The sequence below is a fragment of the Tamandua tetradactyla genome, chromosome 17 (genome assembly GCF_023851605.1).
Source record: "Tamandua tetradactyla isolate mTamTet1 chromosome 17, mTamTet1.pri, whole genome shotgun sequence".
Classification (NCBI taxonomy): domain Eukaryota; kingdom Metazoa; phylum Chordata; class Mammalia; order Pilosa; family Myrmecophagidae; genus Tamandua; species Tamandua tetradactyla.
The window spans coordinates 59,531,875-59,553,781 of NC_135343.1; the positions used below are offsets into that span (position 1 = coordinate 59,531,875).

Here is a 21,907-nt window from a genome sequence, read left to right on the forward strand (position 1 = left end):
AGCTGGGCAGGAGAGCAGAGGCAGGCAGGGCCGCTGTAGTGGGCCAGCCACAAAATAGGGAGAGCATGAATTTGAAAAAAAAATCAGGAATCCACAGACCTCAATGACCAACCAGAGGTGGGGAAGCAGCTAAAGATATTTAAGGAGATTCTGAGGTTTCTAGTTGGATCAACTGAAGACACGGATTTGAGGATTGGACGTAACTAGTTTGGGGGGTGTTGTTTTTAATAGCTTTGCTTATTGTTGCTAAGATACAATACATGGCCATTTAGACATTCCAAACAAATAAGAAAAAAATGCCAAGAAAAAAGTAAAAAAAATTGCCTGACAAGCTAAAACCCAGTGGTAACATTCCAATGACTGTCCGTTCATATTCTGTAACTGGCTTTCCCCACCGAACAGTCTGTTCTAGGTATTTGTTCTGGTTGGTAAATGTGGATCAGTGAGGAGAACCTGAAACCACAGGGCTAAGGCAGGGGAGCAGAGGGCTCCAGGGCAGTGAGGGGTTTCCCAGAGCTGCCAGATAGGATTGGCTGCCCGAGAGGTGCCCTCGGGATGTGGCGGTTAGAAGGCCACCTGCCTTGACTTTCCTCTAAGGTCTTCAGTGGCCTTACAGAAACAGGACAGTGGAGGAGTGACTGGAGCAAAAGCTAGAGTGTTGAGTGTGAGGAATAAATGGGAAGGCGGTGAGAATGTGGAAGCAGCTTGTGTAGACATCTGGGAAGGGAACAAGGGAGAACAAGCCAGTGTGGCTCCAGCTTCCCTGCTCAGCTACAAGCTTCCCAGGCTTTCCTTCACCCGCATCTGCCTCTGCTCCATCCGCCCCTGCTCCCCACCCCCAACAGGTTGGAAGCCCACTCCCTCTTTGCCACACCCAGCTTTTCTCTGTCCTGCACTGCACTACTCATGCAGATACCTCCCAGCCTCACTTACAACAAGAGAAATGCCAGTTGAGAGGCGTTACCATTGCCCCCCTTTCCATTTGGCAAAGCTCAAAACGTTGAACCCAGAGTGGGGAAGGGTTTGGGGGAAATAATAACAAATATTTGCATTGCTGGTAGCAGAGTAGACAGTGAGGAATTCGGTAACACTTTTCAAGACTTAGAGGTCCCTGCCCTTGATCCAACAATTCCCCTCAGAGCTGGAAATAGATGTATCCTACAGTTGTATTCAGCCAGGAGCAAAATGATGAGCGTTCAAGGATACTCGTGGCAGCACAGGGCTGGGAACCAGCTCCGTGTCCGTGCACGTGGGACTCTTCAGTAAGTGATGCTCCTTCACACAGTGGAAATGTGCAGAATGGCATGGCATGGACCCGTCTCTAAGACGCTGGCAGATGGACGGGTAGGGGCAGAAGGGAAAGGGTGGTGTTTAGAATAGGCACAGGCCAGAGGATGAAGCTAAAAGCTGTGCTTGGGCAGAAGCCTACAGGTAGAGGGCAGGACGTGAACTCTGACCCCAGTGGAGGCCAGGGCAAGTGCCCTAACCTGGGGGTTGGAGGTCGGGAGGGGTCTGCTGACAATACCGAAAGAATTAAGAAGATGCAAACCAGAAGGGAGAAGGAGGAGGTACCAGACAGCCAAAGCCTGATCCAGCAACGAAGCTTTTCTCTAGGTGTGTTCACTGCCAGGCCCAGAGCACAGCGCATGCAGAAAGGTCCTATGGGACTTGGGGGCCTGTAGCTCCAGGGTGGAAATGGGGACCCCAAAGCCATCTGCAAACCCAGGGCTCTGTCCCAGAAGTCCCCTTGCAGTCCAGCCCCCAAGTGGCCCCATTCCCTCAGTGCTATAGGGGCCTGAGCTCCCTTGATCCTGCTGAAAGGAGCAAGCCATTGCCAAGGACAAGACCAGGCCAGGGGTCCAGCACTGGACCTTCCATGTCAGCCTCCAGCCGTCCATGGACACAGCCAGCAGTCCCCGTAGGTCTGCGCAGGTCCCAACACCCCCTTGGCTGCTGAGCCAATTGCCCTGGGCCCATGTAGGCACCTCTTCCCAATGCCACCCCCAGTGATCACCTAGCTTGTGAGGTTGGCCATGGGGAGTATTTACACCAGGGACACCGGCAAAGGCCACAACAGATCAGTGTGGCTTCTGCCTCACCCCTGAGCAGAGACTCTCCCCATGGGGCACCCATGGTGAGTTGGTGTCCAAACCGCACGGGAGCTCTTCCTTGAGCCCTGAGCAAAAGTAACTTTAACTTTAGCAACTAACCCATATTTCCATCTTGCCCAGCACTGTGCTTGGTTCTCTCCCTAGTGATTGCTGCATTTGAGATAATCCACTGCAGGTAGGGAGCTGTGATCCCCCGTTTACAGTGGAGAGGGTTGGGGAGGTGAAGAGCTCTCCCAGGTGCTGCTTTAAGTGGGTTCAGCCAGGCGTTCCAACTCTTTTCTAAAGCACCTTTGTGCACTAAAAATCGCAGCAGTGTGAACAGACAGATCCTTCGGATTTTTTAAAGCATGGAGGCCATCTCTGGTCCCTTGCCTTCTGGATGATGCAGTAAAATATTCCCGTTTTAAAGGTGGTATGATCGAGTCCAGAGAAGCTAGTAGGAGACTGGAACCCCTGGTCCTTAGCTTTCCGTATTCTCTTCTTCCATTACTGAAAATTGGGGGACCCATTTTGAAAAACAAACCTTTGATCATGTCTGGTTAGCAAAATTGCCAGGATCTCTGAAATGGGAGGTAGAGAGGATAGTTTGGGGTTGGGCAGGAAAGAAAGGGAACTGTTTGGGGAAAATGAATGTTTATGGGGAAATTGAAACCCAACCAACTCACTCTTATTTTTTTTTTTTTTTTTTTTTAAAGGAAAGACAGAGAGAAGGAAGGAAGGATAGAAGGAAGGAAGGAAGGAAGAAAGGGAAACATTTCCAAACATTTTCTTGCTTTATTGTATTTTTTGTTTTTCCGTTTTTGTTACATGGGCTGGGGCCGGGAATCGAACCGAGGTCCTCCGGCATAGCAGGCAAGCACTTTGCCCGCTGAGCCACCGCGGCCCACCCCTCACTCTTATTTTTTAATTTACTGTGTAGTCAGGAAATACGTTTGGTGCCCAGAAAAGGGCTCCAGAAATATTTGTTGACTAAGTGCTGAGACAGGTGCTCGCAAGAAGGAGGTCACTAAGTCAAACACAGATGGGGTTCTCAATAAGTTTTCCCACATAAAATTATGTCTGGCACACCAAATTTAAAAATAGCTTATTTTAGAGTATTAGGAATTCACTGCTTAAATTTATTTGTAAAGGCTCACCCATCAACAAAACCTCAAGAAGGAAGGTGGTAGCCTTCCACACTGGAGTTAAAAAAAAGGAAGGTGATTGTGTTGGGGATTTAGTGTCGTCCACAAAGCAAAAATCAAATGGTGAAACCACTCTTATTTAGAAACAAAAGGTGGGGGGGTAAGATGTAAATCTTATTCTTTTTTAATGTTTTTGCTCCTAGAATTTTGTCTAATCCATCTTGTTTGGGAACCAGCTCCTCTAATGCTTTCCTTTTACCTTTTTCAGTGACTTCTGAAAATTAAAACTCTCTTCCCCTTTGGGAAAGCATTTTGGTCTCCCCACTCGGGAGTCGACTGCTTAGTGTGGGTGACTGTCTTGCCTGGAGAAACTAGGAAAGGGTTGTCTGGGAACGGGAACTTGGGATTGAGTTTTGAAAAAAGGGTTAGAGTTTCCCCAGGCATAAAGGATATTCCATGCTGGGTGGGGAGGCCAGCTGGGTAATGAGCACATTCAGAGTTTAGCAAGAATTTTTATGCAGCTGGTGTTGGGTGGAGAAGCACTGAGGGGTGAAGCCAGAAGACTTGGTTCGCACTGGGTTACTGGTGAGTTGGGGGATTTATTCCAGGAAACAGGGAAGGGTTTCAAGCAGACAAATGATCTGCTTGGCTGGTTTATCTCTTGTAGGCCTGTGAGAAGTGATTGCATCTTCAAAAGGGGCAGAATGGGGAATGAGGATAAATTGATAGATCTTCATAGTTTTCATTTATAACACCATTGTTCATGTTTAAAATAGCCTTGCAATGTCGTTGTCACTGTCTGGGTGGAAAGACGTCTGCCTGGGGGGTTTAGGTTATCATCAACCTTCACCTGGAAATATATAACCATGCAATAGGTTGGCTTAATGAAGCAATGGAAATTTATTGGCTCACAGTTTTTGAGGTTAGGAGAAGTCCAAAATCAAGGCTTCATCAAGGCGATGCTTTCTTCCAAAGACTGGTGTTCTGGGGCTTGGCTGCCGGAGATGCTTGGTCCTGGGCTTCTCCATCACACGGTGGTGCACATGCAGCGGTGGCCTCTCCCTTTTGGGTTCCATGGGCCTTTAAGCTTCTGACTGCTCCAACTGTGGCTTTAGCCTCTCACTATGGCCTTCCCTCTAAGACCTTCAGTAATAGGATTAGAACTATCCTTGGCCACGCCTTATCTGGTCACAAGGCCCTATTCACAAGGGGTCGCACCACCAGGAACATATTGAGTTTAAGAACGTGCATTTCTGGGTGCACTCTTCTGAGGGGGGATCTGGGGAAGCCTCTGTCTCTAATAAAGGGGACGTTGTCTCGGGTCACCAGATGCCATTGGCAGGCCATTGGGTGGCCAGAGAAGCAGGGAGTCCTGGTCACCTAAATGGGGAAGACTTGGCATCTGCTGCCAAAGCATAAAAACCAGCGAGACTGCAGAGCAAATGCAAAGGTCTCCTGCTGCACCCGGCACGTCCCTTCCTCCAGGGCCTATAGGAGAGGCTGAGGGGTTCTGTGGGGTGGAGCTCTCTCACCTGGGTAGGTTTGGGAGCTGACTTGTTCCTTCTTGCTTCCAATTGTTTTGCACCCCTTTTGGGGCCACTGGTGCTGAGTAACATGAACCTTTGTTTCCTCTCCAGCCTGGCCCCTGCTGACAGGCTCTTTTCTGTGACTAGGGAGAATGTGGGCTTTACCAAGAACCAAGCCGCTGGCTAAGTGACTGCCGAGTCCTGTCCACACCAGAGCAAGCGCAGAGCAGGGTGGGGACGGCCGGGGGATGGGCTCGTCCTACTTGTGGAACTCGGAGGGTTAATCCCCGTAGCTCATTGGCAGGGCTGCCTCGACGGGGCATGCTGGGATTTCCTCCCAGCTGTTTTACATCATGAAGATTTGTATGTTGGGGAAATTCCAGGGCACAGCTGCAGTTAATCTGCTGTACAGACTCCAAGCAGAGATCCTGGAAGACGGGCTCTCCGTCTCCCGCGGGAGAGGGGCTCTGCTGTCTGGTGAGAGCAGCCTTCAGGGGACCCTTCCCCAGGCCTGAGTCCAGCAGAGAAGGCCCACCTGGCCAGTGTTCACTCGAGGGGGCCCCAGGGAGGGGGTGCGGCAAGAAGCTGAGCAGCACCCAGAATGTAAGAAAAAGATCGAATGAAGCCAAAATGACACTGATGACAACACCTGGTAAACATGCCACAGAAAAAGAAAAACTTTGTTCACTGTTAAGCGCGTCGGAGTAGAAATCTTAAAACACTGATGACTGACTGGCATTCCGCAGTATAGTACAAGAATGAGCAAACCACCAGCTCGGGTCAGAAAATCTATTACTCTAACACGTCTCATGAATAAGTCAAATAAGAGAAACCACGTGGCCATTCTGCCGAGAATTCAACAACTGTTCCAATGAAAACAATTTAAAAATAGGAATAGAAGTATCCTTCGGTGCCAAGGTAAAGACGTGGTCTAAAGCACAGCTTCACTAGGTAACTGGGAGCCACAGGACAGCATTTCCCCCGAGGGTGCCCCTGGACCCCAGTCCCCCCAAAAAGGGTGTCCCAGATCACTGAGATTGAGAAACACTGCATGTCTGTCCCCTCCAAGAGACTCGCAACCCACAGCAGCATGTGTAGGGCTGGGAGAAGTTCAGCAGTAAAGAACATGCATCGGTTGACCCTGCCTGTTAATCAAGGATGATACTACTTGCTATTTGGGTTTGGTTTCTTTTGTTTTTGTTTGTTTTTTGTTTTTGTTTTTGGAGTATCAGGAGAAGAAGCTTACCCTGTAGGGACCACTCCCTTAGTAGCATGGCCAACCACTGCATCAATGCCCCAGGGGTGCAAAGTTTTACATCCCAGTGCCCCCCACCCCCAGAAGGGCAGGTAGCTGGACTATCTGTGACACGTCTTCACAAGAGGCCACAGCCAGGCCAGGTTGCTCAGGAGCTTGGCTTGGCCTTGTGCAGCCTCTTGCATAAGCCTGGACTGGAGCTGGGGAAAGCAGCAGTTTCAATCCCCCCCACACACACACCATCTACGGGCTCAGTCATCTCATATTCTCCTGGGGGTGACTGGACAAGCAATGCCTGGTCCCCGAGGACGTGCTCCACCTGCCCAGTGGTTTTCCCCAGAAGACAACCCCGTAGGAATGTTACAGTCAACACCAGCCTTTTCCCCAGGGAATGCTGGGTGGCACCTGACTGAGAAATTCACCACTGTCCTGCCATCCCCAGACTTCCGGGGACTGCCGTGGAGAGGATTACAGGGGTGTCGCTGGCTCCTGTGGCCTCAATACTGGGCAGCTCAGTCCCCCTTTGTGAGTACTTCTTTGCTCAGAATCTGCAATTCAGAGGCCTTCCATGGCTAAGCTGCAGGGGTCCCCCAAGTATTACAGGTCCCCACCCCCATCATTTATTTTAAAATCACAAAAAAGAAAAGTAGAAAAGAGGAAGTGATAATCCTCCCTTTCCTACCTCCCAGAAGGAGCCCATCTCTGCACAGAGGCATGCTCCCTAACCCCCCACTCCTCCAACCTCCCTGGGAGAGGCTGGAGTAGGGGGGCTGGGGAGAGAGCCACACTCTTCCCAGAAACACCCTTCTTTCCCCTCTGCCCTCTTCCCATGCTGTCCGGCATAACCTTAAGGGCCCAGACTTGGGTGGTAAACAGGGCTACCGATTCTTATCCGCCTGCCCAGCTCCCAGGGCTCAATTAGAACCGGAGAGTAAAAGTGACCCCCAAGGAGGGCTGGGGTCTTCTCCCACCACAAGCCCAAGGCATCTTATTAGGGCAGTAGAGCACCAGTCACTTGGTAAGCAACAAAAATTCTAGTATTCTCATTCACAGCCCTTGCTTGGCATGTACGTGTTTGTCTGCATACATATTTGTGCCTGCATAACCCCCGTATCAAGGCAAATAAACCCTCTTGAAACTGGGTACCAGTTCCCTTGCCCCAGACCGGTTGTTTTCAACTAGAGGCAATTTTGTTCCCCCACCACCACCGCTACCACCTCAAGAGACAGTTGGCAAAGTCAGGAATCATTTTTGGTTGTTAAAGCTGAGCAAGAGAGGGGCCACTGCTGGCAGCTCATAGGTAAAGGCCAGGATGCTGCAGGTGAACTTTAAAAACCTAATAGAAATGTGCTACTTATTGCTGCTTCAGGAGAAACAAGAGTGTGATGTGTAGCACTCAAGAGTAAACTCTGACCACCCCAGGTGTCCCTGCAGGAAAGCATCAATGCATATGTATTCATTCAGCTTCTGGGTGGCTGGTCCTGGGCAATTTAGAAAAGGAGAGTGAAAATCCATCAAAGCATAGAAAAGTTGGGGGGCAGAGTAAGTGCTCAAAATGGTAGTATTAGGAAAAACTTTAGGTTGAGTCATGTACTCTAGAAAAAATACATTCCTAATCTTAATCCCATTCCCGTGGGTGTGGACTTGTAAATAAGACCTTTTGAAGATGTTACTTTTAGTTAAGGTGTGGCCATCTGCATCAGGATGGGTCTCAATCCTATTGCTGGAGACCTTATAAAGAGAAAGCCATGGGAGAAGCTGGAAATCAGCAGGAACCCAGAAGAGATAGGAGAGGACATCGCTATGTAACAGGAAAGCCAAGGAATCCAAGGATTGTCAGCCAATAAGAAGTCTTCCATTCCTTGGAGGGAGCCAGCCTCCAGCTTCTGAAGCCATGAGCCAAGACATTCCTGTTGTTCCAGCCAAAACTCATTGTGTGGTACTTGTAGCCGCCTGGAAACTAAGGCACATGGTATAGTGACAAGTGTGGGATTTGAAATGAAGAGAACTAGGCTCCTGCTCCTTCTCTCATAGATAAAGTTGGTCAGACACTTAGCCTGCACTTGCCTCCATTTAGTGATCTGAAAATTTGGGATAGCGAGCCCTACTTGCAGGGCTGGTGTGAAGATGATACTGGGTTCCATGGGTAAAAATGCTTTGAAAACTGCAAATGTAACACGAGTACTGTTATTCACTGAAGAAATGCATTTTGACTATGACCAATGTCGGTCAAGTGCTTTTATCTTGCCAAAGGCATTTAAATCCCAGTTAATTCGTCTAGGAAGTCGATGCTCTGAGTAGGGAAAGAGATAGGTAAGGGTGGAAAGTGGTGGGGGAGATACGGTCAGCGAGGGCAGGGTAGGGTCAGCAGAGGGTGGGGCAAAGATGAGACTCAGTATGGGGGTCATGGGAGTACAGGGTGCCAGAGAACCTAGAATGAAAAGACCATTTTATTCATTGAATCCCCACTTCACTCCTGTCTCCTACAGCCTCCTTGGCCCAACCCTCTTGCTTTCTGTAGCACTCGGCACTTAGAGGATATGCCCTTGAGTTGTCATTCCTATATGGACACACCTAACCTTTGCCCTCTCAGCCCAGGCTTCTTGTGGTTGGAGAAGGTGGGGGGGGGGGGGCTCCTGGGATACTGCACACCCTACTTTCCCTACCCCTGCACAGAGGCCCAAATCATGGTTGTTGTTGTTTTCCCTGAAATTGAATGGAAAGCAGCACTAAGATTGATTGAAATACTTAATTCTATCTTTCTGTGAAGCTCTTCCTGGAGCTTCCACTTCCTACAAGAGCTTTTATAATTCTCAAAGGAATCTCAAGAATTCTGCAAGACTCAACTTCATCAAAATTGAAAACTTTTGTTCATCAAACAAAGGACATTATCAAGAAAGTTAAAAAACAACCTATAAAATGGGAAATATTTGGAAACTATGTATTTGATAAGAGTTTAATATCCAGAATATATAAAGAACTACTACCATTCAACAACAACAACAACAAAATGACAAATCAATTAAAAAATGGGCAAAAGACTTGAATAGCTATTTCTCCAGAGAAGAAGTGTAAAGGTCCAATAAGCACATGAAAATTTGCTCAACATCAGTAGCCATTAGGGAAATTCAAATCAAAACCATGAGACATCACTTCATACCCATTAGAATGGCTGTTATTTTTAAAACAATAAAAAATGTTGGCCAAGGATAAGGAGAAATAGGAACACTCATGAGTTATTGGTGGGAATGTAAAGTGATACAGCCACAGTAGAAAAGAGTTTTGGCAGTTCCTCAGAAATCAAACATAGAACCACAATATGACCTGGCAAACCACTTCTAGTTACCCTAAAGATTTGAAAGCTGGGAGTCAGACATTCTCTATACCAGATTTCATCATGGCATTATTCACAATAGCCAAAAGGTGGAAGCGACTCAAGTGTTCATCAACAGATGAATGGATCAACAAACTGGCACATACATACAATGGACGATCATTCAGTCATCAAAAGGAATAAAGTTCTGACACATGCTGCAAAATGGAATAACTTCGAAGACATCATGTTGCAAAAAAATAAGCCAGACACAAAAGTACAAATATTGTAGGATCTCACATATGAAATAACTAGAATATCAAATTCATAGGGACAGAAAGTAAATGAAAGGAAACCAGGAACAGGGTGGGGAAAGGGGAGTTGTTGCTTGGTTGGTGCAGAATTTCTCTGTATTGAGGGGTGATGGAAAAAATTTTGGTAATGACAATAGCACAACATTGTGAGTACAATTAACACCACTGAACTGAATAATTGAAAGTGGTTAAAATGGGAAATTTTATGTTTTTTATATGTTATGATCGTTTTCAAAAAAAAACAACCTCCTAGAACTATACAGCATGAAGAGTGAAGCCTAATGTGAACAATGGACTTTAATGAATGATAACGTTATATTGATTCATCAGTTGTAACAGATGTGCAACACATAATGCAAAATGTTAACAGAGAAAGTTGTGGGGGGTGGTAGAGGGAAGAGGTATATTGGAACTCTATACCTGTGTGATTTTTCTATAAACTTAGAACTGCTCCAGAAAAGAATTCTGCAGAATTCTCCAGCAGAATTCTCAAAAAAAAGACCTCTTAGGAAGCTACGTACCTGGTTTGCTGCCAACACCACATCAGTGTTGACCCTAAGACAATAAATGAGCCTTTGCTCCTAGCAAAGACTGATTAGTTTTTGAAAATGACAGCTGCCATTTATCAGCTGATTCCCATGTGAGAAATCCCTACTCCTTCTAACAACTGGTGAAGTTCATGGTAATAGCCTAGCCTTACGGATGAGGAAATTAAGGCTCAAGGTCAAGTCACTTGTCCAGGGTCACGTGGCCTGGGCATAGGCAGAGGGAGGATCTGGATCCCAGAGTCCAGGCAGGCTCTTTCCAATGCTGCCTCTCTGTCTCTCCACTCCCTTCCAAATGCCTTCCAAATGCTGCCATGCTAGGACTGAGGGGAGACTTTTGATTTAAAGAATGTGAGTGTGTAGTTGGATTGGTCATTTACTCTTTGTTTAGGGTTGGCTTGGGGCTTTTTTTTGCAAGAGCACATGGGAGAAGGTGGGGTACTAGATCATCTTTTCAAGACTGAGAATGCTATAATGATATAAGTTCAGGATCCTTGAGAATGGCTAAATGTTGCCCGCCACCCTGTGCGTGTCAGGCAGATGGTTTTTAGTCCATCATTTTTTTCAGCTGCTTCTGGAGAGCCTGTTTGTTAGGGAGCACTGTGTGTGTGATGCTGTATGAGATGGAAATGAATTGGGCGTGATTACCCTGGGAAGCTTTGCTCTCTAACTCCCTGTGTGTACCTGGAGGAGAGGAGAAATAACTTGTGTCTTGCAACTAGGTTCTTTGACTACTTCGACCAATTATGTTGCGATGTTTCAGTTCTCCCCCCCATTTAAAGTCTGACTTGGTTGGCCTTTGGTCCTCTCAAAATGGCAGAGGGGGGTGGGGTGTTAGTAGTGATTATAAATCTATGCTCTGACCTATTATAATTACTTAGAATTTGACCCCAGTACAGAGCTGGTAGACTTAAAATAGTGGGTCCCTTTGAACCACTGGTAGCCCCATGCAAAGCTCTTCTTTCCATTTCTTCATGCACACGAGGCCTCATCTCACCAGCTGCTTTGTGTGTTCTTTCCCGTGTAGTACCTGCAGATGAAATGGCCCCTTCTCGACGTCCCCTCCAGTGCCACAGTCAAGGACACAAGGTCACCGTCCCCAGCTCACTTGGTAAGTCTGTTTCACCCAAACTCATCTTGGCCTGGGTTAGTGCTTCCTTCCACCTTCCCTGAAACCAGTGGCATCTGACAGTGTTCTCCTACATGTGAGGGGGCCAGGGGCCAAGGGCTTGACACTTAGTTAATACATGTTACCTGTACACATCCTTGTCCCTTACACCTCAACACAAACACACATACCATCCAGGGACCTCACCTTCAATGTCGCTTAATTGTTATTGCCTCCTCTCTTCCCCCAATCCTTCTCCAAATCCAGGAGAGACATTGTGAATTCTCCATGAGTGAGCATGGGGGATGCAGTATCTTTTTTAAAACTACATTATGAAAGTTTCCAATGTATGCAAAAAATAGAACTTTGTAGTCAACCCCCATGTCCCCTTCCCCGTACTACTCTCCTCACACACTGGGTTGTATTAAAGCAAATCCTAGGTGGACTACTTCATCTGATTTGATATCCTGATAGTCCTTGTTCATAAAAAGCAGTCCAGTTGAGGAGAAAGAAGATATAGCTAGAGAAGTGAATAATGGCGCCATGAGCCTGTGTGATTTCTAGTAGTCGTGCCCCCGGCTTACAGCGACAGAACCCTGGGTAGTTTACAAAGTGATGTCACATGTGGTTCTCGCGGACAGGGATTGTTGTTTCACCCAGTTCTCTAGGAGGGGCTGAGTGACGCTGTAAGGAACAGCAAGCGGCAGAACCATCTGCGCACACATCTGGAAGTCGGTTCTGTGGCCTGTCACCAGGTCCCAAGCAGTCCATTGACCAGAGTACCCTTTCTTGGGGCAGGCCGAGCATGAGGGCCAGGTGCCCTCTAGTGGTGGGTTCAGAAGGTGCCACCCACGTCCATCCTGTAGGAGCCAGGGTGTCCCCTCTCCCAGCACAGCCATCCCCTTAACTGCTTCCCATCTCTGCCTGCCTCCCACCCAGCCTGTGCCATCCCCTGGCCCACTCCCACCTATCCCGGAGAGCCAAGCCCTCTGTCTTCCCTTCTCTCTGCATCAGCCATCTCTGCTGATAGTCTCGAATCTCCAGCCTCACTAACAAGCATGCGGTGAGTTTCCCACCCTTCCTGTTGAACAAACAATCCACCTCTGAAAAAGAAAATGAAAACCCTGTGTCCGCCTTCTTTCTCCTGGGAGTATTATCCCATTTCCCTTCCAATGGCCACCACCCAACTTCTCACAAAGAACTGTATCTCCCACCTCCTTCCCCACATCATTTATTCTCCTGTTGCAGCCTGGCTCAGCTTTCCAATTGCCATCTAAAAACTGACTCTAATCATTTTTCCTTTTCTCAGCACAGGTGGCATCTAACAGTATTTACTACCTTCTGCTTACTAGAACTCTCAGTTAATCGCTTCCATGATACTGTAGTAATATATTTCTCCTCAGTTTTTTCTCCTCTCTAGATATCCATTTTCTTTCTAGACTCTTTAACCCATATAAGTTAGCTACTCATCATTACTTGTCTTTGTGTCCGTGACATAAAAATATATGAAATCCCTAAACTCTCAGCAAGGTTCTGCATCCATAGTTGCAAATGCCAAAGAAGCATCCAACCATTGCAAATGTGTGCTCTGGAAACAATAATTCAGCATTGAGGTGGAGAGGGGGCTCCTTATTTTGTCTGAGGGCAGAGAAGCATGAACTGCTGATGATACATTGTAGATAGTAAAGGGCAATTTTGTAGTACATTCGGCATTATCATACTCTGTATTTTCATATAGAAAACCAGAAACAGGTATCAAATACTTAAGAAACATTTATGGGAGAAAACCTTAAAATTAACTTGAAATTCTAAAAATTGAGAGAAGAACATTTTCCATCTTAGAGTCAGGTCATCCCTTTCCAACTTCTGAGACAGGTGTGTATTGCAGGAGCAAAACCTAAGATAGCTGGGGAGGAGGATGTCTGTGTTGTAGACTGTGTACTACAGTCTGTGTACTACAGTATGTTTGAATCCTAGCTCCACCTCCTTTGATTTCTGCAGCTTCGGGCAAATTACCTCAGCTATCTTTGCCTCAGCTTCCCTATCTGTAAAATAAGAATTAGAAGAAGACTGGCCTCACAGAGTTGTGGGAAAAAAAGAGTGTGTGTGATGAGTTTAGAACAATGCCTAATTCAGAGCACACCCTCAATGACTGTTAGCTTTCCAATATCACCACTATTATTGTTACCATCGCCACCACCATCACTGCCATCACTACCACCGTCACCACCACCATCACTGCCATCATACCACCACCATCGCTACCACCAACACCATCAACGCCATCACTTTCACCACCACCACCATCACCATCACCACCATCATTACCACCACCACCATCAACACCGTCACCATCGCCATCACCGCCATCACTATCACCACTGTCACCATCGCTACCACCAACACCATCAACACCATCACCGCCATCACTTTCACCGTCACCACCACCACCATCACTACCACCACCACCATCAACACCGTCACCATCGCCATCACCGCCATCACTATCACCACTGTCACCATCACCACCACCATCAACACCATCACCGCCATCACTTTCACCGTCACCATCACCACCATCACTGCCACCACCACCATCAACACCGTCACCATCGCCATCACCGCCATCACTATCACCACTGTCACCATCACCAACAACAACAACAACCATTACCACCACCACCATCACCTTCCTCTCTTTTGGAGTGTGGTCAAATTTCCAGGGTAATTTTTTTTCTCTAGTATAAATTTCAATAGTTAGGCTGTACATTGAGAACCCAAGGACATACAGGACATAGAGAATAAGGATCAGCGGTGGAGGGAGGTGTGGAGAATAAATCAATATGAGGGCAGGGCAAAGGCACAGACATCTACTAGCTTTGAAACTCTGCCACCTTTCTCCTTAGTGGCCTTTTATTTTAATGGTTTTTAATTGATGGGCATGGATTGTTTCCCATTTTTGTGCTAAAGTGAACTTCCTTATACATGCATCTTTGTGTAATGTACACTTTTTTCTTTTTTTTTAAACTAAGGCATAATTTACATGCAGTTACATTTACCCAAGTATATAATTCTGAGTTTTGAAAACCTACTACGGTCATGTCTTCACCACAATCAAAATACAGAACAGTTCCATTTCCCGGCAAAATTCCTGTATCCTTTTTTCATCCACCCCCCCGCCCCCCCCCCCACACACACACCCTGAAACCCTGACACAACCACTGATCTGTTTTCTGTCCCTACAGTTCTGCTGTTTCCAGAATGTCATATGAATGAAATCATGCAATATGTAACCTTTGGAGTCTGGCTTCTTTCAAAATGCCTTTGAAATCCATCCACACTGTTACCCGTCTCGATGGCTTGTTACTTTTTGCTGCCAAGTGTAGTATCCCATTATATGGATGTGCTACAGTTTGTTTATCCATTCACCAGTTGAAGCATGTTTGGGTTGTTTCCAGTTTTTGACAATTATTAAAAGCTGCTATAAATATTCACATATAGGTTTGGGGGTGAACATAAGTTTTCATTTCTCTTGGGTAAATACCTCAGAGTGAAATTATTTTATAAGCAACTGCCAAACTGTTTTCCAAAGTGGTTGATGATTTTACATTCCCACTGGGCAGGATTATATACAAGTTTCAGTTGCTTCATATCCCTGCCAACATTTGGTATTGTCAGTCTTTTTAATTTTACTTTTCATATCTATAAAGTATTTAAAAGCAAAAAAAAAAAAAAGGACTGGAAAGATTTAAATGGATGGCTGCTCCTGGGAAGTAGAGATGTAGGATGGTACAGTGATTTAAGCTCCCTGTCATGTTTATTCGAGAGAAAAATAAAATGAAAAATTATGAAATTAATCTTACAAAGCAAGTTCTTTAAACTTCCTTTATTTCTCAAAAAATATTTTTATACTGTTTAAGTTTGCTAAAGTAGCTGAAATGCAATATACCAGAAATGGACTGGCTTTTAATGATGGGGATTTATTAGCTTCCAAGTACAATTCTGAGGCTGTGAAAATGTCTAAAACAAGGCATCAACAGGACAATACCTTCTTCCTGAAGAAAGGCTGCTGGCAATCCAGAAATCTCCTGTCACTTGACAAGGCACACTGTGACATCTGCTTGTCCTTTTTTCACGGGTTCCGGTTTCGTTGCTTTTTGCTTCTGGCTGCTCCATCTGTGGCCCTCTTCCAGAGCTCCCGTGTGAGTCCTTCTGTCAGCTGCTTATATAAAAGACTCCAATAAGAGGTTTAAGACCCACCTGTTGAAATAAGCTCATCAAAAGGTCACACCCACAATAGGTCTGCACCCATAGGAATGGATTAGCTTTAAGAGCATCATCTTTTCTGGGGATACATACAGCTTCAAACCATCACATACACTTTATGTGTTCAATCAGTGATTTCTTTGATAATGCCGTGTAGCAAACAAAATCCTGGGGCTTACAACAACAAACAGTTTTCTTTTCCTCCTCTATACATCATAGGTCAGCTGGAGTGGCTTTCTTTTTTTTTACTGCAAATATTATTGAGATATATTCCCATACCATATGATCCATCCAAAGTATAGTCAGTGCTCTCACAGTGTCATCACCTAGTTGTGCAATCATCACTATGAACTTTAGAACATTTTCATTACTCCAAAAAGAAAAATAACAAATAGATGTAAAAAAAAAAAAAAAAGAAGAAGAAGAAAACTCAGAACATCCCATTACCCCCATGCCCCCCAATTATTGACCCCTAGTATTGATGTGGTACATTTGTTACTGTTGGTGAAAGAATATTAAGATATTACTGTTAACTATAGTCGGTAGTTTATAATAGGTGCTTTTCCCTGGTTTATCGCTCTATTATTAACTTTTTGTGTAAGTGTCGTACATTGTTCTGGTTCATGAAAGAACTTATTTATATTTGTAGTGTTGATCACAGATATTATCCACCACGAGATTTCACTATGTTATTCAGTCCATATTTTAACCTCAACTTTGCTTCTGGTGAGTGACTTTAAACAACCCCTTTCAACCATATTCACCTACAATTCAGCCCTATTACTTGTAATCCCAATAACAAGCTACTATTGCCTCTATCCATTTCCAAACATTTAAGTTTAACCTCATTAAAAAGTCCATTTACAGAAGAGTGGCTAAACAAACTGTGGTATATACATACGATGGAATATTATGCAGCTTTAAGACAAGATAAACTTATGAACCATGTAATAACATGGATGGACCTAGAGAATATTATGCTGAGTGAATCCAGCCAAAAACTAAAGGACAAATACTGTATGGTCCCACTGATGTGAACAGACATTCGAGAATAAACTTGAAATATGTCATTGGTAACAGAGTTCAGCAGGAGTTAGAAACAGGGTAAGACAATGGGTAATTGAAGCTGAAGGGATACAGACTGTGCAACAGGACTAGATACAAAAACTCAAAAATGGACAGCACAATAATACCTAATTGTAAAGTAATCATGTTAAAATACTGAATGAAGCTGCATCTGAGCTATAGGGTTTTTTTTTGTTTTTGTTTGCTTGTTGGTTTGTTTGTTGTTGTTGTTTCTTACTATTACTACTACTTTTATTTCTTTTCTTTATATTAACATTTTATATCTTTTTCTGTTGTGTTGCTAGTTCCTCTAAACCGATGCAAATGTACTAAGAAACAATGATCATGCATCTATGTGATGATGTTAAGAATTACTGAGTGCATATGTAGAATGGTATGATTTCTAAATGTTGTGTTAACTTCTTTTTTTTTTTTTCCGTTAATAAAAAATAAAAAAAATAAAAAAAATAAAAAAAGTCCATTTATATTAGGCAACCACTCCCCATTTAATAGTCTCATTCTGTCTCTTGGTACCCTGCAGTCTAAGTTTTATGACTATGAGTTTGTACATTCTAATTAGTTCATATTAGTGAAATCATACAATATTTGTCCTTTTGTGTGTGACTTATTTCACTCAGCATTATATCCTCAGGTTTCATCTATGTACACATGCTTTAGGACTTCGTTGCTACTTACTGCTGAATAATACTCCGTCATATGTATACACCACATTTTGTTTATTCACTCATCTGTTGATGGATACTTAGCTTATTTTCATCTTTTGTTAATTGGGAATAATACCATTGTGAACATTGGTGTGCAAATGTCTGTTTGCATCCTGTTTTTCAGATCTTCTGGATACATCTTGAGTGGTAGAATTGCTGGGTCATAGGGCAACTCAATATTTAGTTTTCTGAGGAGCGAGTGGCTTGCTTTTAAGCTAGGATTAGGTTAAGTTTCCTTCACCTGTCCCCCATTTTATACAGTGGCTGCTCAGACTATGCCCATTTCAAGATATAGGGTAGAGGCATTTAAACTTTCTGGTAATTCAAGTCTACTTATATTCCATTGGCCAAAGCAAGTCACACAAGCAAACCTAATAATATCAATAGGACAAGGGAGAAAAGGACCAATTATGAATAAAGAATAAAATTCATCACACATGGCTGCCTCCTGACCTGCTGATCTTATTTAGCATTTAGAATCCTTTGCTGAACCCACTCTCTAAACAGAGGTAAATTATGCTTGCTAGTGTGAACAATCTCATATTGGCCGATTACTTTTTGTCATATTACAGCATCCTTCGGAGGAGCAAGATTGGAATGTCTCTCAGTTATCCTCTGTTCTTATATCAGAAAGACCCTGCTGAGGTCCTCTAGATGCTGGCTGCATTTTACTGGGCAATCTTGGTCGGGGCTGTGGTTCCCTGGCAGGCATCTGTTTCACCCACAGGGCTTCTTGGCACAAGGACTGCTGCATCGCCCACCCATTGTCTGATGTAATTTGGGCATGGCCAGGCATTGGGTGTTTTAAAAGCTCTCCAGGTGATCCATCTTTGCAGCCAAGGTGAGAACCATTTCTAGAACAGTGGTTCTCAAATTTCAGCAGCCATTGGATGTACTGAGAGGGCCCCCTAAGACATAGATTGCTTGAGCACCCCTCCCCAGAATCTGACTCCAGAGGCCTGGTTTGGGCCTGAGAATCTGCATTTGTTAGATCCTGATGTTCCAGGTCCTGGAATACCACTTTATGAACCACTTGCCCAGGGGCATTATCTACACTGAAAATAGTCAACACCCTCTTTTAGGGTTAATCACTGGGTCACTTACAAAAGCAAATTAAAGAGCTTCGTGTGAGGTGAGTGCCCAGAAACTGGCTGTCCCCTGCCCCAGCTTTCCCTAGCATACCAGTCCCTTTATTTATTGGGGTTGCCCTTTTAAAATTGAATATAGTTTCTCCCATCTTCTCACCAGTATACTGGTGTAGATCAGAAAACTCCAAAATTCATAACATAGCTCTGAACTTCCTCCAGTACTCACTTCAGTTCTCATTACACACCGTTCACTTTCTCTAGGTTTAATTTTTTTTTAATTGTATGCTGTCTGGCAGGGTCCCATTTCATTCTTTATCCATGTGAGTATCCCATTATTGCAGCACCATTTGTTGAATTTTTGTTTGTTTGTTTATTTTGTTGGTTGGTTTGTTTTTTGGGGAAGTGCATGGGCTGGGAATCAAACCTGGTCTCCCACATGGCAGGCGAGACTTCTACCACTGAACCACCCTCTCACCCCCTCTAGGTTTAATTTTAAACTTTCAGAAAAGTTATAAGAATAAACGAGGAACTCCCATACCCCCTTTATCCAGATTTACCAATTTCATCCCCTGTACTTGATACTCCTCTTTCTCCCTTTCTGTCTCTCTTTCCCTGTCTCTTTTTTTTTCCTGAACAATTTGAGAGTAAGTTAGAGACATTATATCCTTATCCCTTACATACTTAAGATGAATTTCCTAAGAACAAAAGCATTTCGTATTATCATATAATTCATATTATTATTACCTAATCCACAATCCATATTGAAATTTTGGGCTAGTGTTCTAATAATATCCATTATATGTTTTGTTTTTTTCCTGGATTTCATTCCAGGATCCTGCATTGTGTTTCGTTGTCATGTCTCTTTAGTATCATTTAATCTAGCAGAGTCGCTTAGTCTTCCTCTTGACTTTCCTGATCTTGTTGCTTTTTGAGAAGGCGTCTTCTTGTGAAGGCCAAGTACTTGTCAAATGTCCTTCCATTTGGGTGAGTTTGAGGTTGTGCATTTTTGGCCAGAATTCCACTCAACTGAGGTTTTACCTTTCTTGGTTCCTCCCCTCAGGAAGCCCATGGTGTCCATCTGTCCAACACTGGGGTTGTGTGCCTCAATCACCCAGTTAAGTGAGGTCTGCTGTGCGCCTCCACTGTTGAGTGACTGGTGTTTGCTTTGTAATTAATAAGCGCTTCATAGGGAGAGACTTTGAAGCTACGTAAATGTCATGTTTCTCATCAAACTTTCACCCACTAGGTTTAGCCAACATGGATGACTTTCCACTTTCGGGTTTCCATCTGTTTCCACTATTGAGGTTAAGCCTCTCTGAGATCTTCTCTCTCCAAGATCGTTAATCTTCATATAAAGCAGCTTTGTGCCATGGGTGAAACTGACGACCACGATGATGACAGAGACAGGGCAGAGAAACTGAAAAACAGGGTGACAAATAGTGCTTCTGCAGAAGAGATCAAAGCAAAGGAAAAAGATGAGAGGAGAAAATAGACCAAGTTTTAAAAACAGAACTTGAATTTGTAAAACGAAAGAGCTCACCTGAATTTCCCACCCACCCCACTCCACCCCGAAAAAAATGAAAATCGACATTCACAGAGACACATTCTGGCAACAATTTGAATTGCAAGAGGTTCAAAGAAATTCTGTGTAAGCCTCTATGTGGAGAAAAAAAGGCTGTTGCCAAAGAAACAAATAAAATGAACTTAAAGATTCTCTTTTCTTAAAGGGAAATGGAGAGTTTTGACAAGGAAGGTTTTATCCCAGGAATTTTATGCCTGGTCCAACTTGCAAAGACCTCAAAAATCTGCCACTGCTTACAAGGAGGTGCTGAAAGCACCTTCCAGTTCCCTCTATATTTTCTCTCTCCTGTAGCCCTTTAAAGTCTCATTGAGGGCAGATATTCATGACATACCTTTATATCTTTCATAGGCTCCAGCACACCGCCTGCCACTTATTAGGAGCTTGGAAAGTGTGCATTGATGTATTTCTCTAGGCTCTCATCTCCCCATTCTTTTTTTGCTCCAGCCCAGTGGTCTCCTCATGGTGTCTCCAACATGCCAAGAATGCCACAGAGGCCAAGGCCATTGCACCTATGTTCTTTCTTAGAATGCACTCCAACCCCATCTCTACGTGTCTAGCTCCTCAATTTGTTTAGATCTTTATTCAAAAGTTGTTTTCTCAATCTTCTTGACCAAAAGGGGAAAGAGAGGAGACAAAATAAAGTTTCACTGGCTGAGAGATTCCAGAGTTGAGAGGTTATCCAGGAGGTTATGTATATAGATATCCCCTTTTTAGTTTAAAGTGTATTAAAGAGACTGGAGGGAAGTGCCTAAAACTGTAGAGCTGTGTTCCAGTAGCCGTGTTTCTTGGAGATGATTGTATAATGATATAGCTTTCTCAATGTGATCATGTGATTGTGAAAACCTTGGGTCTGATGCTCTTTTATCTACGGTATGGACAGATGTGTAAAAGAAAAGGATAAGAAATAAACAAATAATAGGGAGAACAAAAGTTAAAACACATTGGCTAGATTGGGGGGAACAAGTTGTTTTCTCAGTGAGGCCTTCCCTGGTCATCATATCTAACTTACCACCCACCCCCCTTCATTTCTCAACTGCCTTCCCTGATTTCATTTTTCTCCTTAGCATTCATCACTATCTAATATGGATTTTATTTACTTGTCTTGTTTATTGTCTGTCTCCCAGCTAGAATGAAAGTACTGTGAGGGCAGGTATTTTTGTCTGTTTTCTCCCCTCCTGCAGCCACAAGACCTGCAGCAGCATCAAATAAATATTTTTCACTCTTATGCCAAGATGCTGATTTTCTACAGGGCCGATTGGTTCAATAGCCCAGCGATGGCATCAGAGTCCCAGGATCTTTGCTCTGCCAGCTTCCATCCCTCTGGCTGCCCAACTCAGGGCCTGCCATCTAGAGATTTTCCACAAACATTTAGCTTATAAATAAAAGAGAATTTCCATTTCTCTCTGTAGAGGAAAATTCTGTGTAGTAGGCATGTGCTCAAATTTCCTTTCCGTGGTGGGACAGGATGACAGAATCAGCCAAGAGTTTACATTTTGCTTTTAAATATTATTTGTTAGAGAAAGGGGTGTATGTGCGTGTGCAGAAAGAGAGATTTGTTTCTTCTTGCAACTTCAATTACGTTTTTATTTACCCTTTCTACTATTGTATATAAGTTATTCCACCTTATTTTCTGCACTAGCCTGTGCCACCTCTATTTTTAAGAGAGATTTGGGGATGATTTAGAGACGGGTGGCCAGAGAATAGTGAAGCATCCAGAAAATGTGGCATAGAAGGGAAATAGAAAAGAAAGGACCCCAGGGAACGAAGTAGTTGCCTTAAATACTTGATGGTTGTCGCTAGGTGGAGGGAATACCTGCTAAGTGATATGCCAGTGCGTGGGACTAGAAAGGAGCTACATATGGAATCTGGTTTCGGGAAGAGTTTC

General features: G+C 44.2%; 1 protein-coding gene across 2 annotated transcripts in view; it reads left to right on the plus strand.

Annotated features, from left to right (window-relative positions):
• TCF7L1 (transcription factor 7 like 1) overlaps positions 1-21,907 on the plus strand; it is a 153,629-nt gene that overhangs the window by 120,693 nt on the left and 11,029 nt on the right. For both annotated transcript variants that reach the window (XM_077134763.1, XM_077134764.1), the window contains one exon: positions 11,216-11,299. In XM_077134763.1, the coding sequence (XP_076990878.1) occupies positions 11,216-11,299 (84 nt within the window). The remainder of the gene's footprint in view (positions 1-11,215; positions 11,300-21,907) is intronic.